General features: G+C 44.5%; 3 protein-coding genes across 4 annotated transcripts in view; 1 reads left to right on the plus strand and 2 right to left on the minus strand.

The window, feature by feature from the left end:
• The window catches only part of LOC136429657 (soma ferritin-like), an 8,206-nt gene extending 4,977 nt beyond the window's left edge, over window positions 1-3,229 (minus strand). Inside the window, exon 1 of one of the 2 annotated variants that reach the window (XM_066419581.1) lies at window positions 3,097-3,229. The gene's annotated coding sequence lies outside the window, so the exon portion shown is untranslated. Of the gene's footprint in view, window positions 1-627; window positions 742-3,096 lie in introns of those variants that run through there. The other variant, XM_066419582.1, reaches the window with a different exon arrangement.
• A 1,573-nt stretch (window positions 3,230-4,802) lies between these two features.
• LOC136429666 (uncharacterized) lies at window positions 4,803-10,282 on the plus strand. The gene is made up of 5 exons (XM_066419592.1): window positions 4,803-4,993; window positions 6,144-6,304; window positions 8,067-8,139; window positions 9,095-9,147; window positions 9,972-10,282. Exons 1-5 carry the CDS (start codon window positions 4,925-4,927, stop codon window positions 10,132-10,134), a joined length of 519 nt encoding a protein of 172 aa, XP_066275689.1. The 5' UTR covers window positions 4,803-4,924; the 3' UTR covers window positions 10,135-10,282.
• A 246-nt stretch (window positions 10,283-10,528) lies between these two features.
• Window positions 10,529-20,458, minus strand: LOC136429156 (alpha-N-acetyl-neuraminyl-2,3-beta-galactosyl-1,3-N-acetyl-galactosaminide alpha-2,6-sialyltransferase-like). The gene is made up of 9 exons (XM_066419034.1): window positions 20,390-20,458; window positions 15,957-16,005; window positions 15,510-15,605; window positions 14,884-15,162; window positions 14,571-14,616; window positions 14,210-14,355; window positions 12,631-12,842; window positions 11,565-11,672; window positions 10,529-11,122 (listed from the first exon to the last, which is right to left on the minus strand). Exons 2-9 carry the CDS (start codon window positions 15,978-15,980, stop codon window positions 10,939-10,941), a joined length of 1,095 nt encoding a protein of 364 aa, XP_066275131.1. The 5' UTR covers window positions 15,981-16,005; window positions 20,390-20,458; the 3' UTR covers window positions 10,529-10,938.
• Between the last annotated feature and the right edge of the window lie 6 nt (window positions 20,459-20,464).

The following is a 20,464-nucleotide window of genomic DNA, read 5'->3' on the forward strand; positions in this document are numbered from 1 at the left end:
ATCAACAGAGGTTTATGACGTCATGCTTTGTTTGTGCCAGGGCTTCCAGATACGGAGGTTAAAGGGCAGATTTCTACAAACGTCTTTTGTACTAGATCAGGGTTTACTCAACATGATGTGTCGACAACATTAATCATGGATACATCGCTCGTGATATCAACTAATGATCATCTGGGCTTTAACCACTTATGCCACATTCATCTCTAATGAACTTCCTATCATTAAAAACAACGGAACAATAAACGTTCTGCATGCCTAGTATACCATTATATGCGTGTTAGCGTCAACATCAGTCATTAAATGCATGTTCACGTTTAAAGTTTCCAACTGCGCACTTTTACCCAAGCCCTCAAACTACCTGCCAACTCAGAAAGCATTACCATTGGACGTCCAGAACACAAATTCATAAGGTGCCCTGTAGTACTGAAGAAAGTCACAGGGGAATAAAAATCCGATATTTTCTCGGATCGCTTGGGAACTAACCATATACAACATATCATCGGTCATATTTTCTTGAATTAGGCACATCTACCTCACATAAACCGTAGTGAAACCGATACGACCACGCTACTGAAAGATTAACAGAAAAACAACCACGGGTTTACTGGGAAAGAACTCCGCACTTACCGATCGATGACAGTTTCCGAGCCGCGGTCACGCAGAACAGACTAAAGAACTAAAACGTGGCTTGTGCTTAAGTATTATGCAACTAATCTTAAAGGAACGTACCACTTTTCTCCAGGGGTAACATTTAACCCAGTGCAAAGGTTTGCTTAGAGTCACATCCTTGCAATTGGTCGATATCAAACGCAGCTTTCTTGCAGCGGAAATGATTCAGAATCAGATACAAAATGGTACGCGTTGAGACTTGTAAAGTTTTCATTTGAATTGAACTCCCCCTCCAAGACACCCGGACCTACTTGGGGCAAACCTCCCCCTAGCTGCGCGTGTTCGCTCGATAACGATGTTTGCATGATCTTTGTAGTTTGCTCGCCGCAACAGTGGCGCCATGCTCTTCTTGCGCATGCGCACTGGCACTGACCGCAGGTGACCGAGGACGTTGCAATGACCCCACATAACACTGACACACAAACTAAACGGACACATACATTCACACACACGTGTCACACGCCATGACATGTGATACTGTGTTAAAAAATAAAAATCACTTTTCAAATAATTCTTACAGTTACACAAATGCATCCACAGTGTCCAATGACAACAGTGAGTTTAACACATATCGATTCTGGATCGATCATAAGAAACTACTGATTCTTGCTGACATGATTTTTTTCTCTTGCTTGTTATTGATCTGGCCACTGGCACTGGCTGGCACATCGAAAAACTTGCTTGTCAACATTTTGTCAACAACTGTAGGTCTGACCTCGTGAGGTGGCCTTGGGAGGCGATAAGAAGTGCACACACCCGCATCTGCATATCTGCACGTACGGCACGTTACAGATCGGGGTCAACCGGGGGGTGGGAAACGGGGATTATTTCACCAATGGCGTGCGTTTGCACTCACGTGACCATGACGTAAGTATTGCCCTCCATGCTGGACGGTTAAACATGGCTGGTTACACCTGTAGTACGAACGCTGCAACCCGGGGTCGACCAGGGGCGGGGAACAGGTCTGCCAATGGGGTGCTTTTGCTGTCACGTGACTATGACGTTTAATCATTGTCCGCCATGCCGAATGGTTAAACCTGGAAACTACACTTACACTGACATCATGCACGTTACAGCCCCGGCTGACTGTGGCGGGAACAGAGACTATTCCACCAATGGGGTGATTTTGCACTCACGTGACTATGACGTACGCATCACCCTCCATGCTGGATGGTTCAATATGGACGGTTAAACGTACATCACGCATGGCGGGGGACAAGGATTATTCCGTCAATGGTGCGCTTTTGCGCACACATGAGCACATGAGCATTGTTCGGCATGTTGGATGATTTGACACTTGAACTGGAAGTTGCCAGGTAAATATGTATCCATGCAAGGGTAGGCAAGCCATTCAAGTGTCTCGTGATCCGAAGACAAAGCTATCAAATTTGGTGTAATTCGTGCTAAAGTAATTCGTAGCAATTAGTTTGTAGCAAATCAATTCGTAGCGAGATGGCAAAAGACAACAACTTAAAAGTCAATTTAGAGTTATTCGTAGGCAACAGTTAAGTGTAAAGCGTTTTCGGAACCCCCATGCAGACCCCGTAAATTCTTGATAAGGAAACTTCCGCCTTTGTCTTATCATCTGTGCCACTCGGGTCCGGTCAGTAGCCAGCTCAGCATCCCCCAAGCAGCTCAAACTGAGATTTTAAGTCAGAGAGTTAAAGCTAAGATATAAATCTATCTGGCAAGCATGGTTTACCAATAACGGAAGAAAACCACAGGGTTCGTTTATGTTATTATATTATATACTCCCCACTGTACACAGTTCATTTGAGCAACAGCAAAACACGATCATGATTTGATCACGTGTTATTCCTGCTGCGACAGTGTAACCCTGAAATAATTCTGCGCAGCAGTTAAAAGTGATGTCTCTCGGGTATTGCATCATACGATTGTTGTCCGAATCAAACAGCCGACATGGCGCTGCACAGTCAGCTATTGACCCTTCCTCCCCACACTCACCCCCAAATATAATGTTACGGAAACAGCGCAGCAACTTGCTGCCCTACAGGAATTTCGGTAAGAAGGCAGCGGGAGGGGATTCGGGCCCATTTTGATTCGCACACAGTTTGTGCTGATATGGCGGGATCTCGTTGTATCATATCCAGCCACGTACGCACGCCTATCTAACTTATTCTTAGGTCCAAGAGTTGTTCTGTTGGTACGAATGAGGCTCTACCGATGATTCCTCACGGGACTACTTTTAAATTGCCCACATTTGATGAATAATTAGTCAAGAGAATTCTAAAGAGCTTAACGGATGTCTAATTCCTCGGTGGCAAAATCACTCCCTAACGTTATACAATTTACGCCACCTCAGAGGCACCTCTTAAGCTAGTAGAGGAGTTTACTACAGTTTACCTACTTCTATGGGCGCATGAGAGCGCAATGATTAGTTGTTCATTATCAGAATAAAAACCTTACCTTGAGCCTGGCTGTCACTGCAACCGAGGCCCCGTCAAACTGTTTGGTCCGACAGTCGCTCTGCTAGTCTTCACCCACCAAAACAACGGGGGCGATCCGTTATTTTCAACGTAAGGGGTTGGATGATAAACCCAAACATCTCATATTAGTGTGAAAGAAAGCTGATCCATAGAAGACACATAAATTACACAAGTTCCGGGCTTTAATACGATATCGATTCTGGATCGGAAAGAAGTTAATATCTAATATTTCTTTATGTCCATCGAGTCATCCTGAAAAGCAACCTCGATTCGGTAAATAAGAAACGGGCGGTCCCTTCATATTCCAGATGCGTCATCTTGGCCACAAATAGGCACGGCCCCAGTAAACACGTTTTAAGTTACTGCTCCGCTATGCAGGAGGGTCTGTGGGCGCTCTTCTAAGTCTTCTGAAGCCAAATTTGATGTTCTGTATTCGTTTGATTGGCAAGGCAGCGCGCTTTTCTGGATCTACAGTGATAGCCAGTACTTGACGTACTTATGTGATCCTGTGTTTTTGTCTGTCCCTATCTGTTGAGTCTCCTATATCAGCTGCGCTGCCTCGAGAGCCATTGTAATGTACTGTGGCTGTGAGACCCTGTGGCATTTGCAAATGAATAAATAAATGGCGATATGACTCCCCTGGTTAAATAAAAATAAACAAACAACAAACAATAAATAAATAGAGTGATATGAAACCCGATAAACAGACCACGATGTATTGTCAATGATATGTAAATTCTAAGTTCCGTTATAACATTGAGGGAGGTAGTATGCTGACAACTAGTATTTCTATCCAAACATGATGAACTCGGTAGCCTCCAGATACGAAATGAAATCCCCAACCAAGCAGATGTACATGATGTTAATGTTGCGTTGGTTTCCTGGCGACCGGGCTTCTCTGACAGCTAGCCGCTCTCCGCCAAGCAGAGGTTCGTCTCCGGCAGGTTTTTGACGTGTTTCTAGAAAATGGTACAAACTATAAAGCACGACAAAAACGCCAGAAACACGTCAAAAACCTTTCGCAGCCTCTGCTTGGAGAGTATGACAGCCGACTAACCCCCAATGTGGTCCCGGTGGGTATCAGAAACACTTCCATCCAGTATCTGCTTGGAGATGGGCTGCTAGGCAGGCCAGCGGGTCAGCGGGTGACCAGAAGCTCGTGGTGCTGATCACGAGGTTTAGACGTTTTTGACGAATCCCAGCTGTCTACTTCGGATGTGCAGTACCAATGATCATCGCTATGAGCGCTCATGGACTGCTAGCACTCCCTATTCCACTAGGGCGGCAACGTGTCTACGACCGTACGGCGACCAAGGAAGTGATTTGACAGAGCGTTCAATCAATTTCATAGATAAAAATAGTTTTGTACGCTTTGCGTCTTTTGATGACTCTTGAGGCATATTTTCACATTTTGCATTACATTACAATTACATAACATCCTCCGTAAACCGTTTATTAGCAAGAGAAAAGCATTGAGCCAGCGGTCACTAAGTAGGATGGTACTCCTAGGCTAGAAGTCACGCGGCTACACGATTCAAATTTCGGTCGCAGCGAGGTCGCAGCCCGATCGCCGTCTAGTGGAATGGGCGCCTGAGTAGACTGGACGTGCTAGCATGTTTTGTTTTTTTCTGCCGCCAACTTGTTCAAAACACTTCAGGGCGAACAGGAGCAAAGTCCAAAGTACATCGCGATAGAAAGTTACGCAGACTCCCAAACTGCGACGTCGTCTAAAACTCAGACACGTTCGCAGAGCTCCCAGACTGGTTGTGTTCCTTGTCCTTTTTCAGTGGGTTCAGAGAACTGCAGCCATGAAGGTTCTACTGGCGATCCTCGCCGCCGTGCTGGTGGTCACCGTGGAGGGCATACTGTTGCCCAGGGTAGGCTGATACGCCGTATATAGAGCATATTGCTGCCCAGGGTAGGCTGATACGCCGTATATAGGGCATACTTCTGCCCAGGGTAGTCTGATACGCCGTATATAGGGCATACTGCTGCTCAGGGTAGGCTGATACGCTATATATAAGCATACTGCTGCCCAGGGTAGGCTGATACGCCGTACACAGGGCATACTTCTGCCCAGGGTAGTCTGATACGCCGTATATAGGGCATACTGCTGCTCAGGGTAGGCTGATACGCCGTATATGGCTGGGTATGGTATCGAGTAGCTTGGCAATGTTTCCTGTAATACGCCGTATTCACTTCATACTGCTGCCAAGGATAGGGCTCATTCACCGTATATGGGGCGGTATAGGTGGTATCGCCCGGTATTCATTCCCCAGGCTTTGATACGCCGTATATGTCAGGGTATGGTATAGCCTGGTAATGTTCCCTTGGACTGTAATACGACGTATATGGGGGTATAACATGGCTGCACTCCCTCGGGCTCTAACGCGTATACACCGGCACAGGGGTGTTTTACCTTCAGGCTAGTCCTGTTGACCATAGGACCGATTCGTCATTGCTTTTCAATCCTGACAGCAGGTCTGTCTGACTATAGTAACTGAATAAATACCTCCCGTAAAAGTAATCTCCCGGAGTGCGGTAAGAGACCTAGGGCCTAAATCTATAGTTTTTCTACAATCATAATTTTTTTAAAAATGTTGCGTACGCTTTACCGGGCCCGTTTGTAAATAGGTAGACATAAAGAATATGTCTTTCTCTTAGCTACTAACGCAGTATGTGTAAAGAGTTCACTAAATTTCTCGACGTAGCAACTTTGCGAGTAAGTGGTTAATAAGCTTTTCTTTCCGCCGTAGAAATGTTAACATACGAGTATCATTTGTTACTTCAAAATATGTAAATTCCTTCCTCGCAAGGTGTAGGGCCTTTCTTTTTTAAATTTTATGCCAAGCGTTAAACAAAGTAATGTATATAACATTATAGGGATTTAGAAAGTTGTTTTGAAACTCTTAAGTAAAGGCAATAAGGTTATCCGGCCTATAGCCTCCTTGGCATAGGCCGTTTGTTTTCCTAGCGCGGCGTATTGATACAATAAGCGAAAATGAGAATTATTTTCCCCCGGCGTAGGAGTACTGTGAGTACACGGAGTGCGAGCCCCTGGACCCGACCTGCGTGCCTTTACGACACACCAACCCCTACGAATGCTGCCCGGTTTGTGGCACCCAGGATGACGCAACCTCCAGGACTCGGCAGGAGACCGAGGTCTGCCCCTGCGGAGGGATCGATCAGTGAGTAAACAGTCTGACCGGAGGGTCGATATCATTCCGCCCCGGCAAACAATAACATCCGTGACGGCTATTACATTTTCTGGGGGAGGCTTTTTTTTTAAAGCCTAATTATTCTAAATCAATAAACTTTGTTGCAATGACTTGTCCCAACCATTAACTCAATGATACCAAACCACAGGGGAGTTTTTTGTGTGTACAAAATGGGATATAATTATTCACAGAAGATTCACAGAGTAGAGTGGAGTAGAGTAGAGTGGAGTGGAGTGGAGTGGAGTGGAGTGGAGTAGAGTAGAGTAGAGTAGAGTAGAGTAGAGTAGAGTAGAGTAGAGTAGAGTAGAGTAGAGTAGAGTAGAGTAGAGTAGAGTAGAGTAGTGTAGAGTAGGGTAGGGTAGGGTAGGGTAGGGTAGGGTAGGGTAGGGTAGGGTAGGGTAGGGTAGGGTAGGGTAGAGTAGAGTAGAGTAGAGTAGAGTAGAGTAGAGTAGAGTAGAGTAGTGTAGAGTAGAGAAGGGTAGGGTAGGGTAGGGTAGGGTAGGGTAGGGTAGGGTAGGGTAGGGTAGGGTAGGGTAGGGTAGGGTAGGGTAGGGTAGGGTAGGGTAGGGTAGAGTAGAGTAGAGTAGAGTAGAGTAGAGTAGTCTTCGGTCATCTAAGAAGAAGAACTGAACATATATTAGTATATATTTTTTGTTTATTTCTTCATACATCAAAAAGACTTGATCCGAATTCCAGAGACAGCCAGGGATATGAACCACCTTAATACCCAACTTGTTTCCGTTCCAGGTGTGAGGAAGGCCTGCAGTGCGTGCGCTGTTTCTTAACGTTTTCCCGCGTTCCGTTCCAGGTGTGAGGAAGGCCTGCAGTGCGTGCGCTGTTTCTTAACGTTTTCCCGCGTTCCGTTCCAGGTGTGAGGAGGGCCTGCAGTGCGTGCGCTGTTTTTGTAACGTTTTGCCGCGTTCCGTTCCAGGTGTGAGGAAGGCCTGCAGTGCGTGCGCTGTTTCTTAACGTTTTCCCGCGTTCCGTTCCAGGTGTGAGGAAGGCCTGCAGTGCGTGCGCTGTTTTTGTAACGTTTTTCCGCGTTCCGTTCCAGGTGTGAGGAAGGCCTGCAGTGCGCGCGCTGTTTCTTAACGTTTTTCCGCGTTCCGTTCCAGGTGTGAGGAAGGCCTGCAGTGCGTGCGCTGTTTCTTAACGTTTTCCCGCGTTCCGTTCCAGGTGTGAGGAAGGCCTGCAGTGCGTGCGCTGTTTCTTAACGTTTTCCCGCGTTCCGTTCCAGGTGTGAGGAAGGCCTGCAGTGCGTGCGCTGTTTCTTAACGTTTTCCCGCGTTCCGTTCCAGGTGTGAGGAAGGCCTGCAGTGCGTGCGCTGTTTCTTAACGTTTTCCCGCGTTCCGTTCCAGGTGTGAGGAAGGCCTGCAGTGCGTGCGCTGTTTCTTAACGTTTTCCCGCGTTCCGTTCCAGGTGTGAGGAAGGCCTGCGGTGCGTGCGCTGTTTTTGTTTTACGTTTTGCCGCGTTCCGTTCCAGGTGTGAGGAGGGCCTGCAGTGCGTGCGCTGTTTTTGTAACGTTTTTCCGCGTTCCGTTCCAGGTGTGAGGAAGGCCTGCAGTGCGTGCGCTGTTTTTGTAACGTTTTTCCGCGTTCCGTTCCAGGTGTGAGGAAGGCCTGCAGTGCGTGCGCTGTTTTTGTTTTACGTTTTCCGCGTTCCGTTCCAGGTGTGAGGAAGGCCTGCAGTGCGTGCGCTGTTTCTTAACGTTTTCCCGCGTTCCGTTCCAGGTGTGAGGAAGGCCTGCAGTGCGTGCGCTGTCACCGCGCCGACTATGAAGGCACCTGTCAGAGGGACGACAGGGTAAGCGTCACCGAAATGTCTGTTATCACTAGCCTCTACCAGGCTCCAGAGGCGACTGGAAAGAGTAGAAATTGGACAAATAGACAGAAAAACATGCGAGAGGAGTCTGCTATAGGGGTACAGTTTGCCGCTCTGAATGGCATATTGGGGTGTCTCTCCATAGCCGATTCTCTTAGCGTGCTATTCACTCTATTTGGCCTATTTTTTTACTATTTTCCCATATTTACCCAGCCATCGGCGGGGCCTGGTAGAGGCTATGTTATTACCTCCTTGAACAATCAAGGTACTGTTTTTGGTATTTCTGTGTGTCTGTCTGTTTTTCCAGATACATGTATTTGGGTTAAGAATAACTTTTGGATGGACTGTAATTATAAGTATTTCGGTAGGTGTTGGGAAGATGAAGGTCAAGGTCGATATTGGGCCCCCTGGTGTGTGACATTTGTATTGCAGCAGAGCTTCCGTTTTTTCTGTTTTGTTCTGGACATGCTTTGATCTTGATTTTTTTTGGCGGCAGCTACCGATGTAAGGAGGAAGTGATAAATGTATGGACCCCCTAGCCGCTTTCTGACTTTTTTAACTACTTCTACTGAAGGCCACCACGACAAAGGTTGAAGCCACTCTAGCTATAGGACAAGGGTTGCTGAAACTTAAATGAAAATGGGGCAATGACGGAAGTAAGGAAGGAGGGAGGGAAGGAATGAGAGGTTAGGAAAAGAAGATTGAGAGGAGAAAAGAAAGGCATAAAAATACATAACGAAAGATTAAATGAATGCTCTTTTCTGTTTGTCTGTTTCTTTGTTTGATTGCTTGGATTCGGCATGTTTAGGTTTTTCTTTTTCTTTTGAGGTTTTATATCAACGAGTCATTTTGGTCGGGGCTTCCTGGTGGGAAAGTTTGTATTATTTCTTTTTTTAATCAGTGAGAGTCATTAACCTTGATTCTGCGCCCCCTACAGTCCAGCGGCGTGTACTACAGCATCTACCAGCAGGTCCAGGGCTACTGGGGACAGTACGTATTCTTCACTCATGTCAAGGGGGGGGGGGGTATCATTAAGGGGACAGTACGTTACATCTACCTGCATATGAGCGGATATGGTACTTGGCTTGTAACGTGTAATTTCGTAACCCTTGGAAAGTCAGGAGAAATTACTGTCCAAGCAGAGGAGTGGGTCCGGCAGGTTTTTTGACGCGTTTTTAGGCGTTTTTGACGGGCTTTCTACTTTGTCATGTGTTTTTTTTTGTCTATCCAACATGACAAAGTAGAAAGCCCGACAAAAACGCCTAAAAACACGTCAAAAACCTGCCGAACCCACACCTCTGCTTGGAGAGTAAGGAGAGGAGTGTCCTAAACCTGTTGAAATTGCATATGATATGGACCAATAGTTGTCAGACTGTGATGACTGGTTTCTAGTGACAGAGAATGCTACTAGTAAGCTCCTATAGGATAAAGATTCCTAAAAAGCTCCATGATGGTGATGAATAAGCTCATATTGGTGACTCTAGGAATGGGAATAGTTCTCTCGTGATAGAGATGTATGGCTAGCCTCCACCAGGCTCCACAGGTCGCTGGAAAAGTATAAGAAATTAGCCAGATAGACAGATAACATGCCTGTAGGTCGCAAACTGTAACTCCTTCAGGGGACTGACTCCTCTGGCATGTTATCCGTCTATTTGGCCAATTTGTATTATTTTTCCAGCCACCTGTGGAGCCTGGTAGAGGCTAGTGTATGGTCATAAGCTCTCGACGACCGAGACCCAGGCTGTGAGAGATTTTGTAACACAAGCTAGAATATCAACAAGGGTGAATAAGTATCTATTTAATTCATTCGATAGATTCACCGACTGGGCCTCTGCTACCTTCGATGACGCCATCGCCAAAGCCCCTGGTTGGTGGGAGTCTGCTTCCACCACAGTCAATGGTTGGCTGGACACCGCCTCCACCAAGGTCTCTGATTGGTCGACCTCCGTCACGGACTGGGTCAGCAGCTGGTGGTGATCTGAACGCATCCACACGCAACAGAGGCCGCATCCGCACGCAACAGAGGCCGCCGTCAAGCGAGGGTGCTCGTTTGCAGATGATTCGTTTAAATTCTAAGATTTAGAGTGAAATAACGTCATCATCAGAATAAACTCGCATAAACGTATGATGGAGTCTCGACGTCTTGTTTCTTTGCTTATAATCTTGTGGAAAACACACACACACACACAAACACACACACACACACGCACACACACACACACACGCACCAACACACACACACATAGGCGTGCACACACACACACACACACACACACACACACACACACACACACACACACACACATACACACACTCTCTCTCTCTGACATACATACACAGACACAGACAGCAATAAAAACAAGCAAACACATATCAATGACGTTTGTATTTTCATTGCACCGGGAAGACAAATACGACATTATATTGACCCTGTCGTTAACGTCTTTGTCAGGATTGTCTGTCGCTGGACAAGAGGTATAATTGCCCCCATGAAAAATGGACGCATTGTTTTTGGTGTGTGTGTGTGTGTGTGTGTGTGTGTGTGTGTGTGTGTGTGTGTGTGTGTGTGTGTGTGTGTGTGTGTGTGTGTGTGTGTGTGTGTGTGTGTGTGCGTATGTGTTGGTGTTTATGTTTCAGGATACTTGTGGTCAAAATAACTTTAGAATCTCTGGATTGCAGTGATATTTGTCTCTACATATTCTATGGAGGTATGAGGTCTCTTATTTAACACTGTGCTCCTCAATACTGACTGCGCCACCTAGCGACTCCTTTCAGTTCTGCCTACGGGTTCCAGGAGGGGTATAAAAACGTGATATTGCTCCGCGACGCCCAGCGTGCGAATATAGCCTTCTCTGTTATCATGCGATGCCCGCCGTTACGGGTGCCTTGTTGCGCTTTGTAATACCCGCACTCATTCCAACGCTGGGAGAAGTAGTGGTATAGCGTCTGGTCATCGGGATGGGTCCTGCCATTGGAAAACGATACAAAAATACAAAGATATTCATCAACAGTTGCCGTAAGGTGGTCCTTATTTTCGATCGACGTGTCCAACCGTAACCACAGAGTAGCCATACCGAACTACAGTCAAACCTGCCCAAAGAGACCACTCGGGAGATCGCTAAAATCTGGTCTATGTGGGCAGGTGGTCACTATACACAGAATTTTTCATGCTTGTGTCAATATGAGACCAACAAAAAGTGGTCGTTTTGGCCAGGTGATTCTTATGTAGAGGTGATCACTTGTACAGGTTTGTCCCTACCGGAAGTGCCAGTCATATTACGTCATATCCGGCATTGTAAGATGAAATAGAAAAAAATAGGAAAACTAGTGTAATTTCCTAATATCTCTTCCTAAAACAACTATGAAACGTTTTTGTTCAATCTGTCATAATAAATGTAATGTCATGCCTGCAGTAGTCCTCGTTGATCATTCCATACACTTTGATGACGTCACAAATCTCCATGGCAACCAGCATGGTGAACCAGCCGGTACTGAGCCAAGCCCCGGATTTTGCCCTGGGAGAGAAGAGAAATACTCAGCAACATGTCAATTGATGCGTGACTAGGACATCGATGGTCTCTTATCTCCGTGAAAGATGTAATTTTGTTTTATTCGTATCTTGTGAATTTCTCACTGTTTCTGTCAATGCATTTTCCTGCGTATAGCTTTGGACCCGGGCCAGGGCAACCTTCCCATCTTGACATTATCCGGCTACACCATCTGCCGTTCCACCTCTTGTCATTAAATAATAATAAAATAACAAGCGACGTCCTTCTCGCAGTGCAAGCGCTGACCCATCAGCCAATCAGACACTCGCTCCCTGTTGTATGAGGGAAGTTGCCAGCCAATCACATTCCATATTGACCATGAGCGGTTACGTGATTGGTTGGCAACCTAAGGCCGGACGGGGAGTATCCGATTGGCGCAGCGGAAAGGACGAATCGCAAGCCAGTACGCCAGGGTCGTTTCTTGTGATACACTAGCGGTGAACCTGGCATAATGCTTTTGGTGGGCGTCTTTTAACGTAATTGTAGCCTCCTCTATACACAACATCTTCAAAATGAAAGGCTACAAGACCCGTTCATCATGGAGACGCCCCCAAGGGTGAACCTGGGTGTCATCCTTTTTAGTTTCACTCCGATCTCTCAAAAGCTAAACGGTCTGGCACCCAGGCTACCGAAGCAAGGGGCGACCCCGTTATCAGTGTTGTCGTTTATGTTTGGGAAGCCGTCATCATTAGTCTTTCACAACTCCCTTTCTGTGTCTTTCCATTCGTGTATTGCTTTTCTGTGCATCTGATGACGGTACAACTATTCATGGTACTGGTATCATATAATAATGATGATAATGATAATGGTAATGATAATGATAATGACGATGATGATGATAGTGATGATGATGATGATGATGATGATGATGATAATGTTAATAATAATAACAATAATGATAATGATAATGATGGTATCTACCTACCTCGGACGTCTAGTCTCCTGTTCAAACACCCTGTCGGCATGGCGCATCCGGTCTTCGGTCAGCATATAAGCTTCCAAGTCAGGGTAGCTGGTTTGTAATCTCTTCAGTTTCTGGTAGGATTTTCCTTTTTTAGAGTCCATGTCCCTGGGAGGACCCCAGCCCAGCAGTGTGGAGTTACCCGCGCGGGAGAAGAGACTGGTGTTTTCGGGAACCTGCAAGGAAATCCACGGCAAAGATAGACACTATAAGATGGATAGATGGATGGATGGATGGATGGATGGATGGATGGATGGATGGATAGATGGATGGATGGATGGATAGATGGATGGATGGATGGATGGATGGATGAATAGATGGATAGATGGATGGATGGATGGATGGATAGATGGATGGATGGATAGATGGATGGATGGATGGATGTATAGATAGATAGGTAGATAGACAGACAGATAGATAGATGGATTGGCCTTATTCCATAGATGTATATGAGCCATGTATGTGAGCTGACTCAAAAAGCAATGCTTTTTGGCGACGCCTCAGGGGCGAGCCAAATTTTTACTATATTGTGTGCAGATTGCAAGAATTCTAGGAATTGTACAGGAATGTGAAAGTCCATGGGACGATAAGTCAAGAATGCCTGGATGTATTGTCTTCATATTTTGTAGGTGGGTAGGTCTGTGGGAGACCTTGTAATGATTGGATTTTGGGCCCCCTAGCGACTTTCTATGGTACTACGGGGGAACTTTCACTTTTCAAATCTCGTCTTCTTAACATGCTATAGTCATTATTTTTAAGTGGTGGATAGCTCTTTGTTAGGAAAATATGTCCTGTAGATTTGGACCCCCTAGCGGCTTTTTTTGGAACTGCAGGAGCTGCTTTTGACTCAAACTTTGAAAGAGAATAACGCAAGAAGGGGATGACGGATCATCACATTTTTTGGTGTGTAGATAGCTTAAGTGATGATTTACATAACCATATGCCAATTATGCAAATCAATATCTGATTTGCATAATTAATGAGGACAGTTAATAAATCAGCTGCATTCTATTATAGGACTCTCAAACACATGACATATGTAACTGAGAAAGAGATAAATATCGATAGATATCAATTATGCAAATTGATACTTAATTTGCATAATTAATGACAAAATACTTTAAATCCATAGTGGTAAATGATGGGGATTTCATTTTTGCACCATTTGGAAGTTAAGTAAATGTGGCCACTATTCGACACAAATATTGCATAGAGGGCCTCATTTACATAATTTATGAGGAAATGGTACGATATCTTTTTTTGTGAAAACAAGATTTTCATACATTGGACAACTTGTGTTATTTTGGTAAAGAAGGTGATCGACTGATTTATGCGAGGTCCTTATTTGCATGTGGGCTAAAAACGAAAACGTTAACAGAGACCACCGTCGCCAGGGCAACATCTTTTTATGTTGCCAATCTTGTTGTTTTTACAATCAAACAACATGCAATAAATCCAGTGTCGTAACCGCTGGCCGGTTTGGTCGGGGAGGACTCTCATATCACCAGATAACACCGGACCAAATATGGATATGGGTACAAACCTGGTTGATGGACCGGAAACACATGACGCGCAGGGCGGTTTTACTCCCGACATGCTCTTCGAACCCGAGGACGGGAGCCTCGTTCATCCTGATGACGCAATCGGCCTGGTCGATCTCGTTCCCAGCCTTGTAGTGCAGCAGCTGACCTAAAATGGCAATAAGCCAATAAGAAAACGCCAGAATGAAAAACAAAACAAAATAAGCTGTGCCTAAAGCTAACATTCAGCATCATCATCATAGATGAGCCAAGAACTTATGTTTCTCTTCTACAGGAGCAACATTGCTCAGTCTTTTGTACATGAAATGGAGGAAAATGATTTTTTTTCTGTGTTGGGTTGAGTTTTTTAGGGACTTTGCTTACCCGAGCTCGAGACCAGGGCGCACACCCCGCAGTGGAGATTTAGTTGCTGTGTGGATCAGGAAAAAGAGAAACAACGCAGTCAGGCATGTTCAGTTAGGAACTTAAAGTGTGGTGCTACGGTTGAAATTTCAATTTCAGAGAGAATGCATGATAAGAAATACTCAACACGAGATACTTTTTATTCCGTAGCTTTTCCAGTACTGTAGAAAATGAACCTTATTTTGGTACGACGTTCCCTCTCAGAAAAATCCGTCTATATTATAGTAAAGTAAACGACACTATCGATCAAATGACAAGCCTTTTAGTAGCTAACCTTTGACCCGTCGGGCACTCCGACGTATCCTTTGAGGGGGTCGGCAACATCAAAGGGCGCCGGTCCGGATTGATCCTGCTGAGAGGACAGAATCTCCGTTTTATTCCGGTCTGCAGTACTCTCCGGATGTGCGCGATCCGGATTAGGAAACGGTTTGACGTTTGAGGTAGATTCTCCGGGATCCGGATAATCCGGATCGGGAAACGGACGTTCCGTTATGCTACTTACGTCATCATGTTTTTCCATCGGTTTTGGAGGGTCAAAGGTCATTGGTCCAATCTAAATTGGATGAAAAAGGGGGCTGGTAAACGTTTTTTTCCAACTCAAGAAAACAGCAACCTTTGCCACATTCTGTTCATATCTCTAATAGATATTTGATTGCCTTTTCAGTTAAAAGAAAAACAACAGAACACTCTCTTAATAAAAAGACTCTTTTAACACAACCAAGAGATTTATTCCACTGACGTTTCGGTGACCATCTGTCACCTTCTTCAAGGAAATTCTGACTGTAAAAGGAGTCCTTTTATTCAGTGACTTACCAACCCGATGAAACTATTCACGGAGATCATTCTCTTTGAGATACATCTTGTGTGGTGAAATAAGCATGTGACAAAGAATCTACTCACCCTTCTAACGAAATAGTTAGTTTTGTCGAAGATGAGCAGGATGAAGCTCAGCACCAGTAGGGCCGCGGCCAGCCTCAGCAGCGCGCCCGGCGGAACCTGTAGGAAGTGCAGAAGGCAAACTCTGAACCTTATTAAAACACAATGAATTGCAGGGTAATACCAACAGGAATAGCCTCAACTGCGGCGGTATCTATAAGTACAATCATTTGCACTTTCTCATCACAACGTTTAGAAAAATGGCTGCTAAAATCGCAATATAGTTTAGAAACTGCTGATAATTTTGTTTATTTGTTTATTAATATGCACAACAAGAAAACCATGTTAATCAATAAACATAGTTATAATTAATTATTCACGGCTTTACCTGAAATAAAACGTCAACTTGTATCTACTAGTAAATCATGAGTATGCAGGAGTGTAGGAATGAATATAGATTGCGATACTTACCTTTTTGAAAGGAGACATTGTCATTCGAAGTCCATGGTCCGAGGAGGGCCTGCATGGGGAGTAGTGATTACGAATTCTGTTAAATCATGAGGCTACCCAACCGCCCTCAACACTCAAGATTCAACTACTAGTCTAGTTCTGCGTCAAAACTAGTGATTTTATGTTGAATACCTACTTGAGGGTAGCCTGCTTCGGGGCATCTCGACGCTAAATTCCGGCGCTACATTCTGATGCCAAATTCAGTCAGTCTTTCTACGCTCTACTCTAAATTCTGAGTCAAAATTCACACACCTAGCGGCTGAACTCTTACGTCAAAGCTGATGAATTTTAACGGCTTGGACGTGACAAAAGAATTCTAATTTCATTATTATTAGTTCTTTGCATCAAACGCATGAGTGATAATGACCAAGTCTAGTTAGACTAACGTGAGGTCACACATAATGACGTCTGTATCAAATGGAGTCTAACCGGTTTGTTCACTTATAAGGAAGAGGCACTATTGAACTACGAACTTTCACATCTGACATGGGAGACCACATTGAGCCCAATAAACACCACAGCTTCCTTATGAATGATCTTTGATGGTGGAAATGTCTATTTTCGTGTATTTAGAAATAATGCAATGCAATGCAAAGTTTGTTGCAAATAATAATGTGACGTTATAGAGCGACTTGCACGGACAAAAAATGCACTGACTGTAATTAATAGAAAGTTTATTGCAAGTTCCTGCCCATAGGCTAATTGCAGGTACATGTAACACGGAGTGGACGGACAGAAAATGATGAACAATGTAACATATGACTACTCTAGTCTTAGCTACTGGCACTAAGCTCTAACCTATTGGGTTCGACTTATTTTACGTCCATTTCCAGACCAGACCAATTGCCCTTGACATGTATATGTTTTTTTTTTTCACCAAAATAAACAACCTTCGTAACTTTTGAGCATATATAACATGTTGCAACTGAAAACCAGAAAAAAAATTATTCAGTGCGAGAAAACCTCTGCCAGGAAGCGTAGCAAACCATTTTGATCTTTACAGAGTTAGTATCTATAGCAGTACATGCCTTATAATTTGAAAAAAAACCGTGTAATTATTGCATATATATATATAACTTTCTCAACGCAATGCAAAAAATCTTCAGAGATCTAGAATGTGTACTGTAAATACATTCCCACCTGTAAGGTACAAAGCGGACGACAATGTTAAAAACATCTTAGTGATGATCTGCCACGGTATGGCTTCTGTAAGGAATGAACTTCAAAGTCGAACCTATTTGGTCGCTCTGGACCTTATTGTGAGTCAAACTATGGGAACCTTGACCTTTCACCTCTAACATGGGATTGGCAATAAACAAACACTACAGCTTGGTCTTGAGAGAAGTAGACAGTGTAATGAGATTGTCGATGTTAGTTATTCTAAATTTGGTGAAAAAATGAAAATACTAGAAGTACGTGCATCATGGAGGGACCATCGTAAGATGTAGTTTTAGGTTATACATAGATATATTTGTAGTTTTTTTTGCCATTGGGTAAGACCATGTTGATTTGATAATATGTCATTGGATGACATCCGCGCGCGCATCAATTTTCGAGCAATTTCCAAAAATTAAAAAAAAAAGGTTTTCTACCAAACTGTAAATCATGCAAAGTAGCCACAAAATGAGCAAATATATGCCGTAAGTTGCAAAAGGATATTAAAGCGGATACTAATGTCGTAGATCAGATGAATGCCAATTCAAAGAAGAAGATGTGAATGAACGAGAATGAGGAATCCATTATTTGATATACCATGCTCTGTGTGTTAAGTCATTTGTTCAACCTTCCTGACCACGTACATTTCATACGCGGCTGTCAAACAATGGGTCCCGGGATCTAATCCCAGGTGTGCCCAGAGACATGTCCGAACTTGCGCCCCGACGTTGTGCCCTTGGGAAAGGCACTTAACACGACTTTCCTCACTTCACTCAGGTGTAAATGAGTACCTAGCTCATCTAGGGTTAGGGACGTCCCTCGGATAGGACGTTAAATGGAGGTCCCGTGTTTGGGGAGAGCAACACCCCGCGCACGTTAAAGAACCCACCACACCTTTCGAAAAAAAGTAGGGGCATGCCCCGGTGTGCGATGGACCAAATCTTACAGTCCGGTCTGGGATGACATCTTGAAAAGGTGATAGCTCACCTGTTATGTCAATCCTTCCACAAAAATGTGGTAAATCAAAATAAATAAATAAATGAATAAATAAATAATGAAGCCAACTATTTTTTTGGCCAAACCATTTTTCATTCGCACACTCGCATCAGTTTTTGGGCTTCCCGGATGATGTTATCCATATAATCAAATCAACATGGCCTAAGCAAATACCGTGAGAAGAGCTTTGTGATTGAATCTGGTCCGTGACGACGACGACCGTGTAATGCTTTGAACTAGCCTAATCACACAGGGCTTCGCACGTTCATTTACTAGTAAGGAAATGTGTGGACTGTGTTTACTAGTGATTTAATGAGTTAGAGATATGTCAGCTCATTAATTCTCTGGTTGATTTACATGATTAGGTAGTCACCGCTTCAAAGTCCCAGCCTCCACCAGGCCCCCTACGGGCGTATGGATCGTAGAATTCGTCAGTAAAAAAGGGATACTAAGCCAGTAGAGTCAGTCCACGGTGAAGATCACATATCACCCACGTAGGAGCCTGCAGTGAAACACGATGTCTGGCAAATATTTTCCCTATAGCCGGCGTAGTTAGTCTGGTAGAGACTTCGATTGTATGTGTGTGCTCAAGACATGTAGTGTCCCGCCCTTTTGTGTCCACACCTTTCCCTGGTTGATCAATGGCTAACCCAAACAAAGTGTTAAGTACACAAGCCACGACAAAGGCACACATGGCTTCGCCCCTAACGTCCGCTTAGGCCAGGTTGATTTGATTATATGGATAACATCAGCTTTCGTCCGATTCCAAAAGAAGAAAAAAGAATGTGAATCGTGCAAAGCCGCGGCAGAATGAGCGAATATATGCCGTAAATTACAAAAAGCTATTTCGGAAAACGGTTTAACCGATAGTAATGTAGTAAACAGCCAAAGTCAAAAAAGAAAATGTGAAAGAACAAAATGAGGAATCCATTTTTCGGAATACAATACTGTGTGTATAGTCATTTGTTGACCACGTAAATTTTATAATGAAGGAAAGTTTTTTTCAAAACTTCTTAATTTGATTCGCACGCTCGCATCAGTTTTGGAGTTCCAGAGGATGTCATCCATATAATCCAATCAACATGGCCTTAGTGCGATTTCACACACGCTTTGCTGTATTGAGCCTTGTAACCGCTTGGTTACACCAAGGAGGTTTTATATGTTGTTACATAGCCTGGTCCCAGTCTGTAGGGGTCGGCTTAGGGGTTTTTACCGGGCCCAGTCTTCTTTATCGAACCGTTTCTGATAGCCTTTCTACTTCAGCTGCCACCCTACTTTCGCCGCCGCGAGCTAATTCAATCCAAGGCCGTAAACAACACCCCGAGCGGGCTTAGCTGTCTTTGCGGGCGGGATCACTCCTAGCGCCGTAGAGATATCGAGGAGCCCCCGATGGTATGGTTTCCAGGCTATTGTTACCCAGTCGAAGAGATTTGTATTCGTTGATCTCAAGACGGTCTATCTCCCAATTTCAAAGTCGCGCGTGTTTTTCACCTGGAAATCTGCCCAGTTATATCTAATGGGACTTGGTGACCTTCGACCATCCACCGATGCCTAACAACACCGGACGTGTGTTTGTTTTTTAATTACTGCTGTCGAAAGTGTCTTCTGGAGGTCGCAGACTCGCCGGCTTATCGATTCATAGTCTCTAGGGGTCGGCTTAGGGGTTTTTACCGGGCCCAGTCTTCTTTATTGAACCGTTTCTGATAGAATTTCTACTTCGGCAGCCACCCTACTTCGGTGGCGACATAATCTAAATCAAGGCCGTAAACTCACCCCGAGCGAACTAAGCTGTATTGGCGGGCGGGGTCATTCGCAGCTCCGTAGAGATATCGAGGAGCCCCCGATGGTATGGTTTCCAGGCTAATCGATTCAGGGAACCGGGACGTTTAGAACACGCGGTAAATGTTTTGTCATCACCTTGCATCCTGTTTTCGCGGCATGATTTCAGCAAGGTTGTGACAGAACCCACCATCGACAAGGATCTATTCATCATATTTTGTTATTTTCACAGACAAAGAAAAGACTAGTCTCCTTTTAACTACCAAAAACCGACAAATTATAGAAAAGGTGAGACATTATGTGCCATACATGCAGTCATAGCCTGATATTCACTCTCTTTCTCCATGGATCTATTGAGATCTTTCTACAGTACAACACGGTAGTAATAGAAACCAACATTTCAATAAAATCACCACATGAGATTTAAACAAAAAAGTAGTAATGAGAAAAAGTGACCCTACCACCTGTTCGCTCTCACCCGGCGGCCATGTTGTAAACACGTGTCGTGACCTTCGACCGACGTTCGATGGCTATTTTTG

Source organism: Branchiostoma lanceolatum, chromosome 3, assembly GCF_035083965.1.
Source record: "Branchiostoma lanceolatum isolate klBraLanc5 chromosome 3, klBraLanc5.hap2, whole genome shotgun sequence".
Classification (NCBI taxonomy): Eukaryota; Metazoa; Chordata; class Leptocardii; order Amphioxiformes; family Branchiostomatidae; genus Branchiostoma; species Branchiostoma lanceolatum.

What these genes read in the sequence shown, in the direction of transcription:
- LOC136429666 (XM_066419592.1), top strand. Translation starts at nt 4,925, where the DNA reads ATGAAGGTTCTACTGGCGATCCTCGCCGCCGTGCTGGTGGTCACCGTG. An exon ending in AGGGCATACTGTTGCCCAGG is followed by an intron (nt 4,994 to 6,143) that starts GTAGGCTGATAC and finishes CCCCCGGCGTAG; the next exon opens with GAGTACTGTGAGTACACGGA. An exon ending in GTCCAGGGCTACTGGGGACA is followed by an intron (nt 9,148 to 9,971) that starts GTACGTATTCTT and finishes TTCATTCGATAG; the next exon opens with ATTCACCGACTGGGCCTCTG.
- LOC136429156 (XM_066419034.1), bottom strand. Translation starts at nt 15,980, where the DNA reads ATGACAATGTCTCCTTTCAAAAAG. An exon ending in CAATGTCTCCTTTCAAAAAG is followed by an intron (nt 15,606 to 15,956) that starts GTAAGTATCGCA and finishes CACTTCCTACAG; the next exon opens with GTTCCGCCGGGCGCGCTGCT. An exon ending in GTTTCCGGTCCATCAACCAG is followed by an intron (nt 12,843 to 14,209) that starts GTTTGTACCCAT and finishes ATTTCCTTGCAG; the next exon opens with GTTCCCGAAAACACCAGTCT.